General features: G+C 45.4%; 1 protein-coding gene across 1 annotated transcript in view; it reads right to left on the bottom strand.

Moving 5' to 3' along the window:
* Window positions 1-838: 838 nt before the first annotated feature.
* LOC115549815 (inactive dipeptidyl peptidase 10) overlaps window positions 839-18519 on the bottom strand; it is a 25095-nt gene continuing 7414 nt past the window's right edge. The window contains exons 5-25 of the mRNA XM_030365029.1: window positions 17943-18014; window positions 13830-13882; window positions 13108-13189; window positions 12603-12723; window positions 12360-12514; window positions 12147-12244; window positions 11710-11833; window positions 11451-11492; window positions 11208-11312; window positions 9273-9364; window positions 8471-8518; window positions 5885-6003; window positions 5641-5688; window positions 4258-4356; window positions 3883-3949; window positions 3086-3268; window positions 2907-2961; window positions 2654-2753; window positions 2503-2561; window positions 2306-2378; window positions 839-2109 (exon numbers count right to left, since the gene is read on the bottom strand). Coding sequence (XP_030220889.1) covers window positions 1889-2109; window positions 2306-2378; window positions 2503-2561; window positions 2654-2753; window positions 2907-2961; window positions 3086-3268; window positions 3883-3949; window positions 4258-4356; window positions 5641-5688; window positions 5885-6003; window positions 8471-8518; window positions 9273-9364; window positions 11208-11312; window positions 11451-11492; window positions 11710-11833; window positions 12147-12244; window positions 12360-12514; window positions 12603-12723; window positions 13108-13189; window positions 13830-13882; window positions 17943-18014 — 2016 coding nt within the window. The 3' untranslated portion in view covers window positions 839-1888. The remainder of the gene's footprint in view (window positions 2110-2305; window positions 2379-2502; window positions 2562-2653; window positions 2754-2906; window positions 2962-3085; window positions 3269-3882; window positions 3950-4257; window positions 4357-5640; window positions 5689-5884; window positions 6004-8470; window positions 8519-9272; window positions 9365-11207; window positions 11313-11450; window positions 11493-11709; window positions 11834-12146; window positions 12245-12359; window positions 12515-12602; window positions 12724-13107; window positions 13190-13829; window positions 13883-17942; window positions 18015-18519) is intronic.

Here is an 18519-nt window from a genome sequence, read left to right as displayed (position 1 = left end):
CAAAAGTCAAAGTTACACGCAATTATGAGGTTGAAAATGAATTATAATATATTATTATGGGTGATAAGGTCATAAATTAAGAATGTAATGATGAGTTTTTACATGTGAATGTAAGAAATCACAGGCTGTTGAGGATCCTGATGGCTGATCGGATAGAAACCCTACTTCAGTCTGCAGGTGAGAGCAGATGCTCTGGTCTCGCCGGCCAGACGGCAGCAGAGTGAAAGTTAATGTGCTGGTGGGGGTCCTTCATAATCCTGAGAGCTTTCCTGAGATAAAGTGTGTGGGAGGTGTCCTGCAGGCCTGGGAGCTCTCTGCCAATGATCTGCTCTGCAGTCCTGACAGCCCGGAAACCCGGTACCACCTGACGGCCCGTGGCTGGGCAGCTCTCGTACCATATATAGGGTCAGCTTATCTTCTGAGTCTGGTGTGTGTCATTCCACGTCCACCCTTGAAGCATTTTGACATTTTAGGAAACGCTTAACCATCATGGACTCGGAGTATAAAAAATACAAGCAGTCTGAACTAGCTATCAAATTTAAAACCCATCCTAACTAGGCGCAACCTTGACACGTGTCCGGCATGTTCCTGAACGGCATATGCCGACCAGGTGGAACGGCATATGTCAGTGGTCGGGGTGGCACATGCCACAGGCCAATAAACGATCTTTGCGTCTCTCGAACCGTCTGGGACTGACTCCTAATCTTGGGGTACCTCTTCCCGGCATTCCTGTACAGAGAACCAAAGTCCAATTGGACCAACAACAACTGGTTGAGTGTAATTGAGTATTGATAAGATAGTAATGATAGCAAAAACCAAAATAATCCAAAACATCAAAGACGTAAAACAAGATCTTCATATTTATTCCCAAAGTATGTTTCAAAAGATGTACCAGGTGTACCAGGAGACACAACGACATGCAGTGCACCAGTATTAACAGTGGAGTGGGTTGATTGACTACTCCATGACATTGTAGAATGCACCTTGATAAAATATCATATAACATTTTGCAAATTGTACAAAATAGTTCACATGTAATGGGACCGTTTATAGCAAAGTAGTTATATTTCGGACATTGTTAAGATGGCTGCAAACCCATATTAAAAGCTCTCAGTAACCAAGCAATATTGGTTCATAAGTTCAATGGCAACTTATGGCAGTATTGCCAGATCTGGCAAGAAAAGCAGGCAACAGTAACTCAATAAGTGCACAAAAACAAACTAATTTAGTTATTTGCCCCCAGCATGCAATCCAGGTGATGAATTGTTATGGTTAGAAAATAAGATAATGTTATGCTTGGTACCACTAATTTTACCTTGAAAGTTTTTTTTTTCTTTTATGATCTGGCTACACTGTCTGAGCAGTTGACACACTTACCCACGTATTGATAATTAAATAACATCCTAGTTCCTTACAACTATTGAACCACTCTAGAAGGAGCATTATCATTCTTCATTCATCACATGGATGCAATATGTAACAACAATGACAGTCTGTGAAGGGATCCATTGGCACAATCACTTTGCTTGCTGTAGCTGCAATTTTTTTTCCCTTGCATACTCAACCCAGTCGGAAGTTTGAAACAAAGAAAAATGTCATTGTAAACTACTCCACATCATGCAGCCATCATGACATGCACGCCTTTGATTATTCGTAAACATTCTGTCAAATGAAATAAAAAAAATACATACAGATCCCTCATGGCCTATGGAGGCTTATGTAGACACACAAGGCCTGTGACAGACACCAATACAAACACCCGTGTGGAGGAAAGTTCAAGACGGTGAACTGAAGAGTTTGGTCCCCACTCCTGTGCTTCTGTGGCTGGTAGGCCAAACCGATCGAGTACCTCATAGACACGTAAAGTCTCAAACATTGTTCTTTTGGCTCAATTATCGTCCTCCTCCTCTGGCTCCTCCACAGGGGCCAGGAGGAGCCCCTGCCTCATGCAGCCCTGGACGTAGTTCACCAGAGTCCTCTGGAAGTGCTGGATGCTGCGCGGGTCCCGGAGCTCGTGGCCCTCGTCAGGGTACATCTGCAGGGAGTAGTTGGCCTCCGCCTTCACCAGACGGCTGACCAGCTCCGCGCTGTGCTGGAAGTGGACGCTCGCTACGGTACCGTGAAACACGCACGCACGCACGCACGCACGCACGCACGCACGCACACACACACGCGCACACACACACACACACACACACACACACACACACACACACACACACACACACACATACGGAAATAACATTAAGTTAGAAAACTGTCAAAACTAATAAAATAAAATAATTGTGTAGCTACAGGATCTCACCATCTGCCGTTCCATGCAGAATTAGGAGATTCTCGTCTTTGAGTTTATGAACCTCCTCCAGCAGAGATGCAGACTGTAGGACGGCAGACCAATAACAATGAATCTCATTATACAAAGACAATTATTGTGATCATTGTCATATTATTCATGCTGTCATTTTTTATTATTTCATTACACTTTTAAGCAATATTTCTCACCAAATATGTGTGCTCCTCCTTGGCTGGAAGGCCTAAATATCGCTCAGAGAACGCAGAACCTGTATGTGATGGAACGAATCATGTTCAAATGATGATTGCATAATTTAAGCTTCATGGGTTTATAATTTATGACTTCATAGTTCTAACTCACTATAAAGTCTGAAGTCGGTAATGGGAGCCGCGGCAGCCGCACATTGAAACAGCCGGTCCGTTGCACCTAACATCTTTAGAGCTAAATAACCACCAAACGCCTATGAGAAAGTATATGAAACGCACATGAACACAATGCTCTAAGTGGGTCAAACGACACGCACATCCAGTGGTGCTTTCCAAATCAGTAGAGGTGTGCCAGCCATTACACCATTACGTTAACCATTCCCCACACTATGAAAAAGCATTGCCACCTTGCCGTAAAGGGCCATTCTCCGATCGTCGATGTAAGGCAGTTGCATCAACCATCTGTGGGAATGGGCCATAAAAGTACATTCATGATCATTAAACACATCAATGCATATTACTTTAAAATCACCTCACTGGCATAATGTAAAATAAACCAAATAAATGAAAGAGGCCGTATACTGACTCCACGACCCCCAGGTAATCCTTCACTCTGAGGGAGCTGAGCTTGTGGGGGTCCACCGAGGAGGCCCGCTGCCCGCTGCGGCCGTCCACCCACGCCAGGGCCACGCCGTGGGAGCTGGACAGCACCTGGGGCCAGCCCAGGCTGAACTCCTCCGTCACCGACTGGCTTCCCGGAACTCCATCTCTGAGCCACCAGAGAGGATCAGGATTAGCCACTCGAGCTAACACACTCTAACACACACACACACACAGGTGTGGAGCTGGACGGAATGAACAGCACCGCAGGTGGTCTGCGACAAAGCTGTTGTGATGTCTGCACGACACACACATCTATCCGTATATATGTACAATGTATGACATGTGAATAAGCGAATGAGTGTGTTTTATTAAATGATACATTACATTTCTATTACATTTGAATAGCCCTTAATCACAGGTAAAGTTTCAATGGGATTAACAGGCCATATATTTATGTCACCCCCCTGACCCTAGCCCCCGAGAGGGCAAGAAAAAGCTCCCTTATATATATCTGTAGAAAAATAGATGAAAGTTAAATATGGATAGACATATTGAATATACATAGAAAGAACGATATATAGATAGAACCATAGATTCATAGAATCTTGGATCGATACATAGATAGAGGTATAGCAATAGGTATTCATGCTGTCTGTCTTCATGAAGAATACCTATGAGTCTAAGTAACTCTAATGCTGCATATGCAGCCTGCTGGCTCAAGGTGACGCTGCATGCTGCCAGACATGTGATCTGCTGTAACCGAAGCCCGGGGACTCTTACACGATGAGGAGGAGCGGGTGCAGGTTCAACTCGTAACCCCGAGGTACAGACAGCTTTAGGTGCAGATCTAAACAAAGCATACAGAGACACGGTGAGCATCTTCGGCATGTAGATCCGTAGCAATGAATGTATAGATATATATAGAACTATATATATATATATATATATATATATATGCAGAACTATAGATCTATAGAATTATGTAACTATATAGAACTATGAACTATATAGAACTATGGAACTATATATATATATAGAACTATATATATGTATATAAATATCTATAGATATTGTATATATATGAATACAATTAATCCTGGATAATGAGCAGATATTAAATGCAGATATGAAGGAACCCTCCGCTGACGGTCTCACCGTGGCTGTCTGTGGAGAGCGTCCTGAACTTGGTCTCTGGGAGCTGCTTGTCCTCCAGGGCTTCAGCCAGAGGGCCGTTGTCCTCCAGCACCTCGTACCCTGGGGAGGAGGGTCCATGGGGGGGGGGGGGGGGGGGGGGGGGGTCATATACAGGAGAGCTGTGTGTACAGTACACTACTACACACGTGTTGAATCCAAAACATCACCATGGTGAGTGAGCAGGTGAGCAGGTCCGTGACACGAGACCAAAGCATTACCACAGAGACCAGAGCACAGAGCCATTACCTCTGCAGGCCCTGGAGCTACAGAGACCAGAGCACAGAGCCATAACCTCTGCAAGGCCTGGAGCTACAGAGACCAGAGCACAGAGCCATAACCTCTACATGGCCTGGAGCTACAGAGACCAGAGCACAGAGCCATAACCTCTACATGGCCTGGAGCTTGTCCCAGAATACACGCAAAATTAAAAGAGAGGAAAATGAGTGTATCAGTGGCAATAATCCAGTCCCAGAAGCTCCTTAAGAAGTCACTTTCAGCACCTCTTAACGTTGGTTATCTAACTAATTAGTGGAGTCTTTGTCTGTCTGTCTGTCTGTCTGTCTGTCTGTCTGTCTGTCTGTCTGTCTGTCTGTCTGTCTGTCTGTCTGTCTGTCTGTCTGTCTGTCTGTCTGTCTGTCTGACTACCGTTTATCTGATCCTCTTCCTACTTGGGGGTTGCATTGCTGAGGACCCAAAGAGGTGCAGCGTCCAGACTGACCTTGTTTGGATAAGCGGTTTTTGAGATAGCTGCAAGCAGCAGCGCAATCAGCCCATCCTGAGCAGGCACGTTTTCACTGGGCACTGCATTAGTATAGCTAATGCGGTTACGTTGTAGTGGCCTGATAGGAGCTAAAGTCTTTTTTTGTATTGTGTGAATGACATGCAGCAGCTATTACACAGAGCTGAAGATAGAGGGCAATGTTTCCCAAGGAAAACATCAGGATGAATTGTTGTTGTGCAGTCTGGATATTGTGTGTGTGTGTGTGTGTGTGTGTGTGTGTGTGTGCGTGTGCTTCTGCGTGTATGTGTGTGTGTGTGTGTGTATGTGTGTGTGTGTGTGTGCGTGTGTTTCTGTGTGTATGTGTGTGTGTGTGTGTGTGTGTATGTGTGTGTGTGTGTGTGTGTGTGTGTGTGTGTGTGTGTGTGTGTGTGTGTGTGTGTGTGTGTGTGTGTGTGTATATGTTTGTGTGTGTGTCAGCCTCCGACATTCCCCCCTCTGACCACACCGCCCTCTCCGGCTGCCCTGAGCGGTGGTGGAGGGGCTGGGCGGAGGCGTTGGACACGGTGGTCTAGGACTGGAGCAGAGCTTCATCATTATGAGAGCCAGGCAGCGGTAGCACTCACTAGAGGGCTCCGTCGTGCTGTGCAGCGTCACTTGAGGGATTCCGGGGCCTGGTGAATTATACAAACAATGAGATTAAACAGGAACCTGGTCTATTTGAGCAGTAAGCAACTTTCACTCCAGCTATTCCATATCTTCCGGCAGAGGGTATATTTGCTGGTTTGGTGTGCTTGCGTAGGTTGTTCACATAATGTTTGCTTATAGCCGTGCTTGTTTGTTTGTGTGCCGTCGGTGGGCCTTGTTTACCGAGGCAATAGAGAATGAAGTTGGTCTGATTGTGGCTGAAGTCTGCTTTGAAGAAACTGCATTCCTCTTTCAGATCACAGGAGAGACACTGGCGCTGAAAGACTCCGTTCAGGTCCACGCTGAAAGAGAAGACCAGGGATGGTGAAGCGAGGGGCGGCATGAGGCGATAACCCATTTCACAGAGGTGTCGTCGTACGACAAACAAAGGCGTCGCTCAACACACTAGTAATGGGCGTGTTACATCGTGTACCAGGGCATGGGTTGTAGACCTATCTGCACTGGCTTGCTCTGCTCGGTACATCAAAGTAGCAGACCCGTAATTAATGAGATGAGCACCAGCGTTTCTCTACGAAGAGGATCTATTGGACATACTCCATGACAAGGTCTATCTGTTCCCCGTCGCATCTCTACCTGGAATAATAGAATAGACAGGGGACCGATTCCTCAGAGTGTGTATGGATGATGGCTGGTTTAAGCAGCCTCACCTGGCCCGGGTCAGACTGATTGGACTCTCTGGCTGGGTGCACAGGTTAAACCAGCCATCCCCACACACACACATTGTTACACTCCACCTAGGAGGCTGCCACCCTCCCCCTAGGATACTTTTACTGGGCTCCTCCAGACAAGGACAGATGATGGTGATGTTGAAAAAAGGTTTATTGTAGAAATTGATCTCCAATGATAAGTATAAGCATTAGCCTGCCTGCATGACATCCAGTCACTCATTACGCCTCTGTTACACCTCCTAACAGCCCTCTGAGATGAACCTCGTTTACTTAGCAGACTTCAAGTTGATCCCAAAAAATATAAACTCCTGTTTATATACCCCGCTATACCCGGCTCAGCTCATCCAGGGAAATACTTCAAGAGGGCTTTGTGAAGGCCAGAAAGGAGAGTGGACCCCCCCTTCATGCGCTCTACATTTTAAGGCTAACTAATTAAGGTCAATGTTAAACATTACTTGCCGTATGAATGTAATTACTATATGCTTAAAGGAAGCCGTTTTCTTGCCCATATAAAGGAAATAACTGTGGAAGAATCACAGTCAATAAAGGCCTACATTCCGAGGGACACTCATTTACACAGTCTAAACTCCTGAGATGAACCCTGGCTACTACAAGTTGAGCCCTAAAAGCTGTAAACCTCCCTGTAACTGGCTCACCCCATCCTGAGAGTAAGAGACGTGGAGGCATATGATCTGACTAATACTGACTTATGCGTTAAGGATAACGAGTCAGTGCTACAGTCAAAATTAAAACATTGCCTGCTTTATGAATGTTTTCCACAATCACATACGGTGGTATTATCAATTGGAGGAAGGTATGCTTTATTGTCTGAGTAGATGTTTATTATGTAGTTTTATACTAATAAGGTGACAGGTGGATTTCAATCAGAGCACCGCATTGCTCTACATCTAACATAACTGTAATGTGAAGATGAACATTATTTCCGTGGTAATCTACAGAGAATCCAGAGAAGACGATCAGTGCATGTTGAGTCAATGGGGAGCTGGGCTAGGGGCTACGGGAGGTGCCTCACACGTGGTGCTTGGTCGGTGTATGTCGGAGGTAGCCACCCATTTTGGGAAAATTACCTGAAGCCTGATTCAAGAACAGTTAAGAGTTCTTTGCAAACAAACTCAGGTTTTGTTGTTAGTTGCAACAAGGGATAATAAAGTCTTTATCTTTCAAACTTTAGCTTTCTCAACCTCTCAGATGTTAAATTGTAGCATTGCATCCACGACTATATTAAGGCCCAATCCCATTTCTACCCCTTACCCCTTCCCCTTACTCCTTCCCCTTACCCCTCCCCCTTGTTTTGAAGGGGTAAGGGTAAGGGGTAAGGGGAAGGGGTAAGGGGTAGAAATGGGATTGGGCCTTAACTTGTGCACATTGATTGCTCAATGTGCAACAGGTGTGCAGCTTCACCCAGACCCAGAGTCCAATCAGAATGACTCGGGTCAGGGGAGGATACTTAAACCAGCCATCATCCACACACACTTAACAGACATTCATCATCCTTGAAAAATGTATATATGGATGCCATGTTGATGTCTGAACTAGCAAGTTGGCTGCAACACTTGATAGGACTTGGAAAAAAAGAGCTATGAATCAATAAGGGAATGTATATAACTGCTATACATCCAGGAAATGGATGATTGAGGAGACAAGCTCATTATTCACAGTTAGCCGACGAGAACATTTAGCATGAGATGCGGTCTGCAGGCTTCCTGTCAGCTGACTTGGCCTCAGCCTGTTTAAATGCATTAAGCTGGGCTGCCTGCCTGGAACCCATTCATGGGGGCAGAGAGGCGTCAGCTGTTGCCCTACGGGGGTCGTTTCTTCCTCCATAACAAATCACGCCGGCATATTTGCAATAGTAAGCCTGAACATTAGCATGCTGCTGTTTTGCTGCTTTGCAAGGGTAAATCTCAGACCATTTGAATAAGGAATTTATTGATTCCATCTCTTTAAAAGGGATCAAATCATTCAGTATTTGATTAATTCAACAAAATGGCAATACATCAAGACAAGTATAAACATATTTCCTATTAATGCAACTGATTTTGAAAGTAGCGTATCTCACCTGTAAAGATGTCTGCTTTGCCTAGATCCCTCTGAGCTCATGAAGTATCTGTCAGAGACACAGAGACACAAGCCATTGGACACCTTATAAGTTATTAGTTATTTTGACCCTCAACAGTCTACCCAGACACCGCATTGTAAATGATCCACACAGACCATATATCAACACAAAACACTGTTTCCCATTTGTACATAAAGCATAACCAGCTCAAACATATTATGTCGGCGGCAGAGAGATGGAGGCTGTGCGTTGGAGCTCTGAATCCACACGGCAGCCTCTTCTCCTGTGGGCTTTGTCTTCAGCGTTTGAATGATTGTGATTGTGCATTTTGTGTGAGCGCCTTTCAATTGCTTGTGAGTTTGGCAGCCATCCACCACCCACCCAAATCACAGGACACTTTGCACAGTATATAGTCTCTGATGTTTGCTGTAATGGTGCTTCAATCAGTCATGAAGGGCTACAAGGTGCCCCAAGCCCACGGAGAGGAGGGCTAAGCAGCACCGTTCCACGGCTTAGTTCGACTAATCCAATGATGCGTTCCACACCACCTCTTCGCCACAAGCAACATCCAAATTCAAACGGGTGGAATGGTTCTCGTACCTTATCGGCTTTAAACAGGTTTTTTAAACATATACCACTGGGGATTCACTTTACCAAACTAATGTGGAGCGAGGATGGCTTTAAGTATCCGCTCTCTGCTCTCTGCAGCCTCTTCCTGCGATGCCATCTTATGTTCATGGCTAACAAACAGAAAAACCTATCTGCTACTTCTGCTCTAAGGCCCCAGAGGCTGCTCACGTACATCCTCCCAGCTTCCTCGTCCAGCGCGCACAGTGACGTCACGTCCCAGTTCCCTGATGTCAGGAAGCGGGGGGGCACAGAGGGGATGGCAGGCTGGGTCCCACAGGAGGCAGAGAGAGTGGATCAAGAGACAGGCACGCACTCAAAACCAATGCATTCTGTTAGATATATGTGTATACAGATATGTGGATATATATATATATATATATATATATATATATATGTATATATATATTACAGTTTTTCTCAGTCGCTTTGGTACATTTCTTACATCAGAATTGAAATTTGCAAAACAGTAAGTGCATTTCTCAAAACAATTCGTACAAATAGCAAAACAGCATGGATTTCAAGCAAAAGCCAGTCTCTTGCTCAAAATCCTTTGTTCGTTTCTCAAAAGTAAATATCTGTGTCAATTAACATTTCAGTGCCATCACAATGACAAGTCCTTGTGTCATTGTGTACGGATAAGACAGTCAAATTGCTTAGTCATGTTGTCAATATAACAGTGTACTCTGGAGGGATGTTCTGATAGAAGACAATTATTGTCAATTGTAAGTTACACCTTAGTGTATGTGGGAGATTGATTGCAAGAGACTGGACAAGATTCACATTTACGCTTTGACTGTTTGTACTGTAATTTGTTGACAGACCATGTAGGAAAACTTCCTTAGGGTAAACTGTACATGCATTGCTGTAGGAATTACAGTGCAGTCTTCCTAAACCTCCTGACGTTCCTGTCTGATGGGCCACAAATTCTCAGGCAGCCTCACTCCTCTTCCTCTTCTTCTCTCTGACTGTTGACCCTGTCCAATTCCTTGTCCTTCCATTGGCAGACAATGTAACATTGTGTTGTGCTCCAGCTATATATATGCTTGCCAGTTCAGCGTTCAGGAGATCCACCAAAAACAAGATTCACCTGGGAGCAATTGACCAATTCAGGACAGATTTAGAAAAAAAGTCTAATGGAAATGTGTAGAAATATGCTTGACATATTATGACAACTTGTTCAACCATTTTGCATGCAAAGACTTATGCAATGAACTAATGCCTAAATGTTGTGGGGGTGAGACTATTCAATAGAGACCCATTACAATACATTTTGATCAACATGACATAAGCAATTGATAATGTAGGAAAGAGCAGAGAATTGTACAAAATCATTTGCATGAATGTACCAAAGCATTTGCAACTTGTTCAAATAAATGAGAAACTGCTTTTTTGATGTGCACAAGTGACACAATGATGTGAAGATTGAACAGGTAGTTTTGAGAATTTCAATTCTGATCTGAGAAATGTACCAAAGCGACCGAGAAAAACTGTAACAGAAGTAGGGGAGGAGATATCTTTTGGGCTTATGCCTCACATTTCTTTCAAAATCTGATAAATAATACAGATAATAGAACATATTACCAAATCATAAGACAAAGAGGATATTTCGTTTTTTTTTCATAACCAATTACATTGATAGATAATAAAATAACAGGAAAAAACAAAAAATGTCATTGCACTTATTGTTTTGGGAAATGTAGGAGATGAAAAGTAGATCCTGTTCTCTTAATTGGTATCACTAAAGGTGAGAAACAAGCAAAACTTTATTTCCCCATGCTGTTTAAAATTACCCTGTTTAAATTGGACTGCCTTCTGAGTGATTAGCTATTAGAGACTGATGAAAAAGGGAATCGTGATGCATGATAATAACGATAATAATAATAATTGATCGGTTTTTTCTTATAGCGTTTTTCTAAATACTCAAAGACGCTTTACAAATGAAAAAGGAATACATACAGACAGTACAGACACTCAAACAAAAGGAACAATTAAACAACACCACAACAATAGACAAAACATTAAGAGAGCGAGAGAGGGTGGGAGATGGCAGAAGATGTACGTATGAAGTTGTATGATGAGGGTTTTGTCTGAGGATGTGTTCTCTGACCTGGGCTGAGACACTGGCGATGTGGTAGAACTCTCCACGGGCTCCCTGTTTGGCAGGCAGCACCATATAAAACACAGAGCCATCCGCAGTGAACAAGGGGGTATCCTGTGGGTGAGAGACGGAGAGAGGTCTGAGTCAACAGAGATAAGACGGGCCCGCCACCAAAGGGTTGACCAAGAGAACCCCCCTCACCACCACCGCAGCCCTGGAGAGGTCAGAGCGGCTGACCTTTGTACTACTGACCTGTCGGTGGTTTTGCATGAGATCCATGACCATTTTGTGTTTCTGGGAATTCACAATCACAGAGAGCAGAATGTTATTCATCGATATCGAGGCATTACATGAAGCGTTCTCACGGGAACAAAGCATTCGGTTGGTCTGCAGGAATGCTGCAGCATGCAACCCATTGATCTCAACAGGAGAGCGTGATGAGGACGGGAATCCTGACACCCTTATTGAAGGAACTGTTCTATATGTGTAACAACAACCCGGGACCCCTCACCTCTGAGCAGGCCCCAGTGGTGGCCTCGCAGACGCACAGCACAGATTGGTTCTGGGAGCGGTTGAGCCAACGCACCGCAAGGCGGGTGCTGCTAATCCAGGTTACCATGGAAATGTAGCCGTCTCTACACAGAGAAAACCATTACCATTATCATCAATAATACAGAGGGGGGCCAACAGAAAGATAAAAGATTTTATTATTTAGCAATTCTCTTTTGCGACTTAAAAAAAAGAGTTTAAAATGCTTGTTCAAGGTCAAATAGAAGGAAATCCGTTAGGAAGCAAGAGCAGAGTAAACACAGATAAATAAAAGAAAGATGAGAAAAAAATGAAGGAGAAAACAAAATAATGCATAAAAACAAATCAATAAAATTGGTTAATTTGAACACAAAACAGAAGAACCAAAAGAAAAATGGATCCTTCGAAAAGGTTTGACACCTGGTCCTGAAGGAGTCTGGGGGCATCATCTCCAGCGTGTGAGTCGGACCGTACAGATTCACCACAAACAGGCTGACAGAGGGGATACTGGAGCCAGCCTGGGAACAGCAGCAACAACAAAACAGCCATCACAACCGAGACACGTCTGCAGACATCCTGGCAGGCAAATGCTTAAAAAAAGAAACATGGCTGTCAAAGACCTTAGTTTGAGACCTTAGGGTAGGGGTAGAGCCGGTTGGAGGGGTAGATGTTGCCTAGGAACAGCGGTATCTCCATCAGCGGCGTGGCCGAGTTGTTGACGGTGAGATAGGCGAGGCGGGCGCCGTCCACGGACCACCAGTGAGCCGCGTAGCTAAGCAGGACCTCCTCTGGGGAGCAGAACCAGGACACTGCTTCAGCTGGGCTCCTTGACCGAACCCCCTGCCGGCTGTGTGGTGAGGCTGGACAGCGACTGACCTTCGTAGGTCCAGTCCGACAGGCCGTTGGTCACCCGCCTCTCCTGCCCGGAGGACGTGAGGCGCAGGGCCGGGCTGGATGCGCCGGGCTGGTAGTAGATATCTCCCCCGTGCACGTAGATCTGACGCCACGGCGCCGATCGATCATGTCAGACGGAAACAGCGTTGTGTTGTGATTTGATTATTCATTGGATTCGGTACACTGAATTCGTCTTGAAAGCAGAGCCCAGCTGCGCTGGGAACAGTGCCACTTAACTCATGGGCAACAGATGAGCAAAGATGTATGAGCACATTTATTCTGCTATATTGCCATTGATTTTTTTTCTTCTGTTTTTAGTAAACTAACTTGGTGTACAATATTGGCTGTGCATGCTGGCAGGCATAACTGATGTGGTAGCCATGGCCCTGAGTAATTGAAGTGACTCAAATTATGAGTGGTGAGTTGGTGATTGAGTGAGTGTGGGTGTGGGTGTAAGTGAGTGATTAAGTGAGTGAGTGAGTCTAACCAGCTGGTTCCCCTGCGGACCCCAGCCTGCGTACTGCAGCCCTGGCGCCTCCCCCTCTGGTGGGCTCAGCTCCAAGAGGTCCCTGGAAAACACACACAAAGACCCCGACTTAAGCCCCCTGGAGAGAGAGAGAGAGAGAGAGAGAGAGAGAGAGAGAGAGGGAGAGGGAGAGAGAGAGAGAGAGAGAGAGAGAGAGAGAGAGAGAGAGAGAGAGAGAGAGAGAGAGAGAGAGAGAGAGAGAGAGAGAGAGAGATCCATGCCTGGCCCTTGCTCTTTGTTTGATAGAATCTAGTTGAAACGAGGACACAAGATGCTGAGCGGAAAGAGATGAGGATATGAATGGTATCGGTTCATGCAAGGGTGCAAACTCGCTCTTTCCTTTTTATTCAGTTGCAGTTTTTATCTTCCAGAGGACAGGCACACATTCTCTAGCAACGTTTTCTCAGGTAATTCCCATAACAATCTTTCGTAGATACAGGATCCTGGCTCCAAACACAATTACAATGACGTTCGCTGCTGTTATTGCACTGAAGATATTTTGTAGGCAGCCAGGAGCCTAGCGAGGACACTGACACAACAACAATGCTGGGCGAGATGTAGGGCGGAGTCATGGTGGGGTTATTTGACGAGACACAACTGGGGTCGGTCCGCTGGCCCGCTTGCTTTGGCAGCAGTCATGCCCAGTGCAGCCCATGCAATAGCAGTAGGAGCTGGCTACCTACCCATTGGCCACAGTGTAGATAGCATAAGAGGCAGTGAAGGACTGAGAGAACACCTGGAAGAGGGAGAGCACACGTTGCACAACAACAGTGCTGCGCTTGAGAACAGACTTTCAATCGTCTCCATACACGTGCACGCTCACACACACGCTCACACATGTGCTTGCAAGAAATCACATATGCATGCACACATGTGCACTCACTCCCCTCTCAACACATACACTCTCACGCATACACACACGCACACACACACACACACACACACACACACACACACACACACACACACACACACACACACACACACACACACACACACACACACACACATACACACACACACAAACACACACACACAGGCACACATGCCTACGTAGATTGGCATGTGCACATTCATATTATTATACACAAGCACAATTTGCCCGCAGCTATAAATCAAGTAGTGATGTTTGATCACCTCCACATATGGTCACCATGGGGAAACAGAGAGACAAGCTCTATGCAAACAAATTAACAGAGACAGGTAAACACTGGGGAGACTTGAGAATCTGGGGTACTTATTCTTATTAGCTGCATAATTGCTGCTGATATTCCTCTCAGAGAGAGATCTATCGTGGCCACTCTTTTGTTACCCTGACACAAGAGGCCCACTGAATAATTGAATTAGAAAGTAGAAGAAGACTTAGACCTAAATCAATGATTGTGTTTGTGTTTGTGTGTGTTTGTCTGTGTGTGGTTGTGTTTGTGTTTGTTGGAGGCTGTGTTAAACACAATTGATCCCAACAGTAGCTGATTAATTCCAGGTAACGTATCGATCGCGACCATTCTTCTCACAACCAAGAGCTAGAAGCAGGATAATGCAGAGTGTCCTCTGAGAGGCCAGACGCTGGCAGCCTGTCCCTCAAGGCCCTGCTGCGTGTCCGGGCTGCGGTGCGGCCTGCTTAACAGCGTCATCACATTTCTCCCCTTAATCTGTGTCAGCGGCAAGGGAACGCACGGACGGAGAGGAGACGAGAGAATATCTGAGCACTGATACTGTCGAGCTTGGTAATTGAGGTTGTGAAAAGCAGCTTGCAGTGTGCAGTGCCCCGTCTCACACAGCGGGGAATTTGTCATTAGCGTGAGGACGGCGGTGCGTGGAGCAGGGACACTGCTATTGAACGTGATACCTTTTGGATTACAGGCGGTGAGGGCGGGAACAGGAGATCGTATCGTTCAATTTGAAAAAACAAGAGAGAAGGGAATCCAATCAATGCAATTTTCTTCCTTTTTTTTTTTTCAATCAACCTCTTCCTTCAATCCCTTCCTTTCTTTCCTTCTTCTTTGTCTCTGGAATTAGTTTAATCTGATCTGCTGACAGCGAGCTTTTTGCAGTGCGGCGCGAGAAGGCTTCTCCCCTTTCTCTGGGAGCCAGCGCGGAAGGCCAAGGCCGTCAGTCGACAGCGAGTGTGGAGCGGTGTGAAGAAAGTGTACAAAGGGCATGCCAAGAGGAGCCGCAGTTCTGATTCCAATGTGCCTCCCCCCCCCCCATAACCATCCTGTCTATAGGCTGACCGCCCCCCTCTCTCGCCAGTACACGCAGCGATAGTGTCTGACTGAACACGGCTGTAACAATAGAGGCCGGATTACACCAGCGGCGGCTGTGTGGGGAGGACATATCGGTTGCAAAGAATGTGCTGCAGAACCCCCCTGTCTGGGGGATAATAGCATTTCCTCCGATCCCATTATTCCCCGCTTCTCAGGATTCTTTGAACAGCAGTCACACCGCGTTGGACTTTCTACCTGCAAAGCAAGAGCTGCTGTCTCCACCGTGAAAAATAAACTCCCGGGCAGCCTTGCTTGTACCTAAATGCCACTGTGTTGATTAAAGCCTGACAGGGTTTACTTTCCGTAATCACACTCACACACACACACACTCACTCACTCACTCAACACAGTGGAGAGGAAGCAAAATGTCGCCCGAACCAAAGCATGTGTTCCCGTGCTTACCCCACATGTAGCTGTTACCCCTCATCCAAATCTATTCTCCCCAACAGGGATACGTTCCCCCCCCCCCCCCCCATGAGCCGCGGGAGCTAATACAGAATACATAGAAGCCATTTCAACTCCCCTCACTGCCCCCTCAGACCCGTTGTGAGTGATTTCCTTTGGAAGAGGTTGACCGTAAGAGGGAACAGAGCACATCACATTTTGTGTTCAAGTCTTTCTTTATTTTGCAGTCGCTCCCGCTCGGCGGTAAGAGGACATCTCCCCCGGCGTGAAACACTCTGTCTCTCTCCTCGCGGGCGGGCGGCCTCCTCAGCAGCAGCAGACGGGCCCTCCTCTGAATAAAGCCAGTGCTGACTGTAAATCACTTCAGTCAGCACAACAGTCCACCGCCCCCTCACCCCCCCCCCCCCCCCCCCCCCCCACTGCTCCCTCCCCTCCCCACCACCTTGTTTGCCTCTCCCCCCCCCCCAAAGAACAGAGAGAATGTGAGTCAGGGAGGCACGAATGACAGAAGGGGAGATTGAAAAAGGAGTCAAATATGAGGAGAAAAAAAGGCAATATACCCTCACGCACAAAACACTGACAGCGTGCGAAAGACAGAGACACACAAGCACGCACTCACACACACACACACACACACACACACACACACACACACACACACACACACACACACACACACACACACACACACACACACACACACACACACACACACACACACACACACATACACCCACACACAAACTTATGCAAAGTTCCATAAAGTTAAAGTAGATAGACAAAATACTTTCCCCGTGATATGCTAATGACATGTCATAAATAGAGCCCAAACAGGGGCAGTGATCTGAAACGCTTCTCCAGCTCATTTGAATATCTGCCACAGCTGATATAGAACAAATCGTTTGCTGAATATTTTTGACTCAATTCACAATTCATTACTGCGTGCCATTGGTAAAAAAGATTGAAGAAGATTAAAATAAGATTACTCGCAAAAAATACAAATAGATAGATAGATGCATATGATAGTAATAAACATATAAAGATAGTAATATATATCTTTATATCTATATATCTATATATAAAATAGATAGATAGATAGATAGATAGATAGATAGATAGATAGATAGATAGATAGATAGATAGATAGATAGATAGATAGATAGATAGATAGATAGATAGATAGATAGATAGATAGATAGATAGATAGATAGATAGATAGATAGATAGATAGATAGATAGATAGATAGATAGATAGATGGATAGAAAGATAGATAGATAGATAGATAGATAGGTAGATAGATAGATAGATAGATAGATAGATAGATAGATAGATAGATAGATAGATAGATAGATAGATAGATAGATAGATAGATAGATAGATAGATAGATAGATAGATAGATGGATAGAAAGATAGATATTGTAGATTTTTTGTTCTAATTTTCCTTTGGAGTTCATTTCGGGATTGGATTCTGAAATACCAAACAAGAACATATTGATCATGAATAAACAAACAAAGAGTGCCACTGTGCTTCCTTGTGTTCCTTTTTTTTCAAATCCTCATCCGCACAGAATCTCCATCACAACCACCTGTGATGGTCTCTCCTACGCTCCTCATTAACATTCTCCAGCTAAACCAGCGCCGGCATTTCATTACGCAGCCACATCAGACCTGATCACTCTCCCCCAGCCCTCACTCCCACCTCCCCATACCTTCCTCCATCCCCCCGTTTAAATATTCAATGCCCCATATGTTTCATCCCCAGCCCCTTTGGTGAGCACCATTCCAGAGGCACAGAGTGCTGCAGCAGCAGAATCACACAATCCCGTCCTTCACCCCCCTCCTCCCATTCCTCTCCCCCCTCTCCCTCCTCTCCCTCCCTCCCCCCTCCCCCCTCCCATCCTTCCTTCCTTATCTCCGCTCTAACAGGGGATGATGTGATTACAATGCCGGTCGCTGTTTAAAGCCACCAGAGGATCCAATAGACACGGAGCAGATTGTTTCATACTTGTGGGAGGGAGGGGGGGAGGGGTACTGTTATTCCACTCATCATTCAGGGGGGAATACGGTTAGTTTAGGTGACTGTATCCACAATCTAACGGGGGAGAATATGGAGCAAATGTACCTGTTGAATGTCATACGCCAACAGGACAAAGCTCTTGTCAGCTGACACGTAGAATTTAGTTGTTGCGAGGTCCTGAAGATTGGAAGAAAGAGGGGAAAACATACGATTAGAAAATGTCCTTCTTGTAATATTGAATTGACAAGATCGGGAGTGTCTTAAGTAGATTTGTTGATCCCCGAAAAGGCTTTACTGCAGATACTCATGTTTGCTCGTATGAGCTGAAACAGCAGCAGAGACAACTTTCACTGGAATCCTCTTGCTAGATCTAAAAGACAAGAGCCTCTTCTCATCACGGCAACATAAGCACACTGCGTAGCTGTGACCTGAATACATCCATCACTATATCAGCTAAAGCCAGGGCTTTCAAAATGTTGCACCTTGCTTGAGAAATTACGCTGTAATTGACTTATAAAAGTCTCACAAAGAGGAGCGATAAATGATATTTATACTGTCACTTTCGCGCTTTAAGTGCTTTTCACAGCGCTCAGCAGGAGTTCAGAGCGATAATGAATATGGCACCTTGTTAGCTCATTCCATTTCCCTATTATTCACCTAAGCAGCACTAAATGCAATATAT

The sequence above is a fragment of the Gadus morhua genome, chromosome 1, assembly GCF_902167405.1.
Source record: "Gadus morhua chromosome 1, gadMor3.0, whole genome shotgun sequence".
Classification (NCBI taxonomy): domain Eukaryota; kingdom Metazoa; phylum Chordata; class Actinopteri; order Gadiformes; family Gadidae; genus Gadus; species Gadus morhua.
The sequence above is the reverse complement of the archived record's forward strand: the minus strand, read 5'-3'. Positions and strand labels throughout refer to the sequence as shown.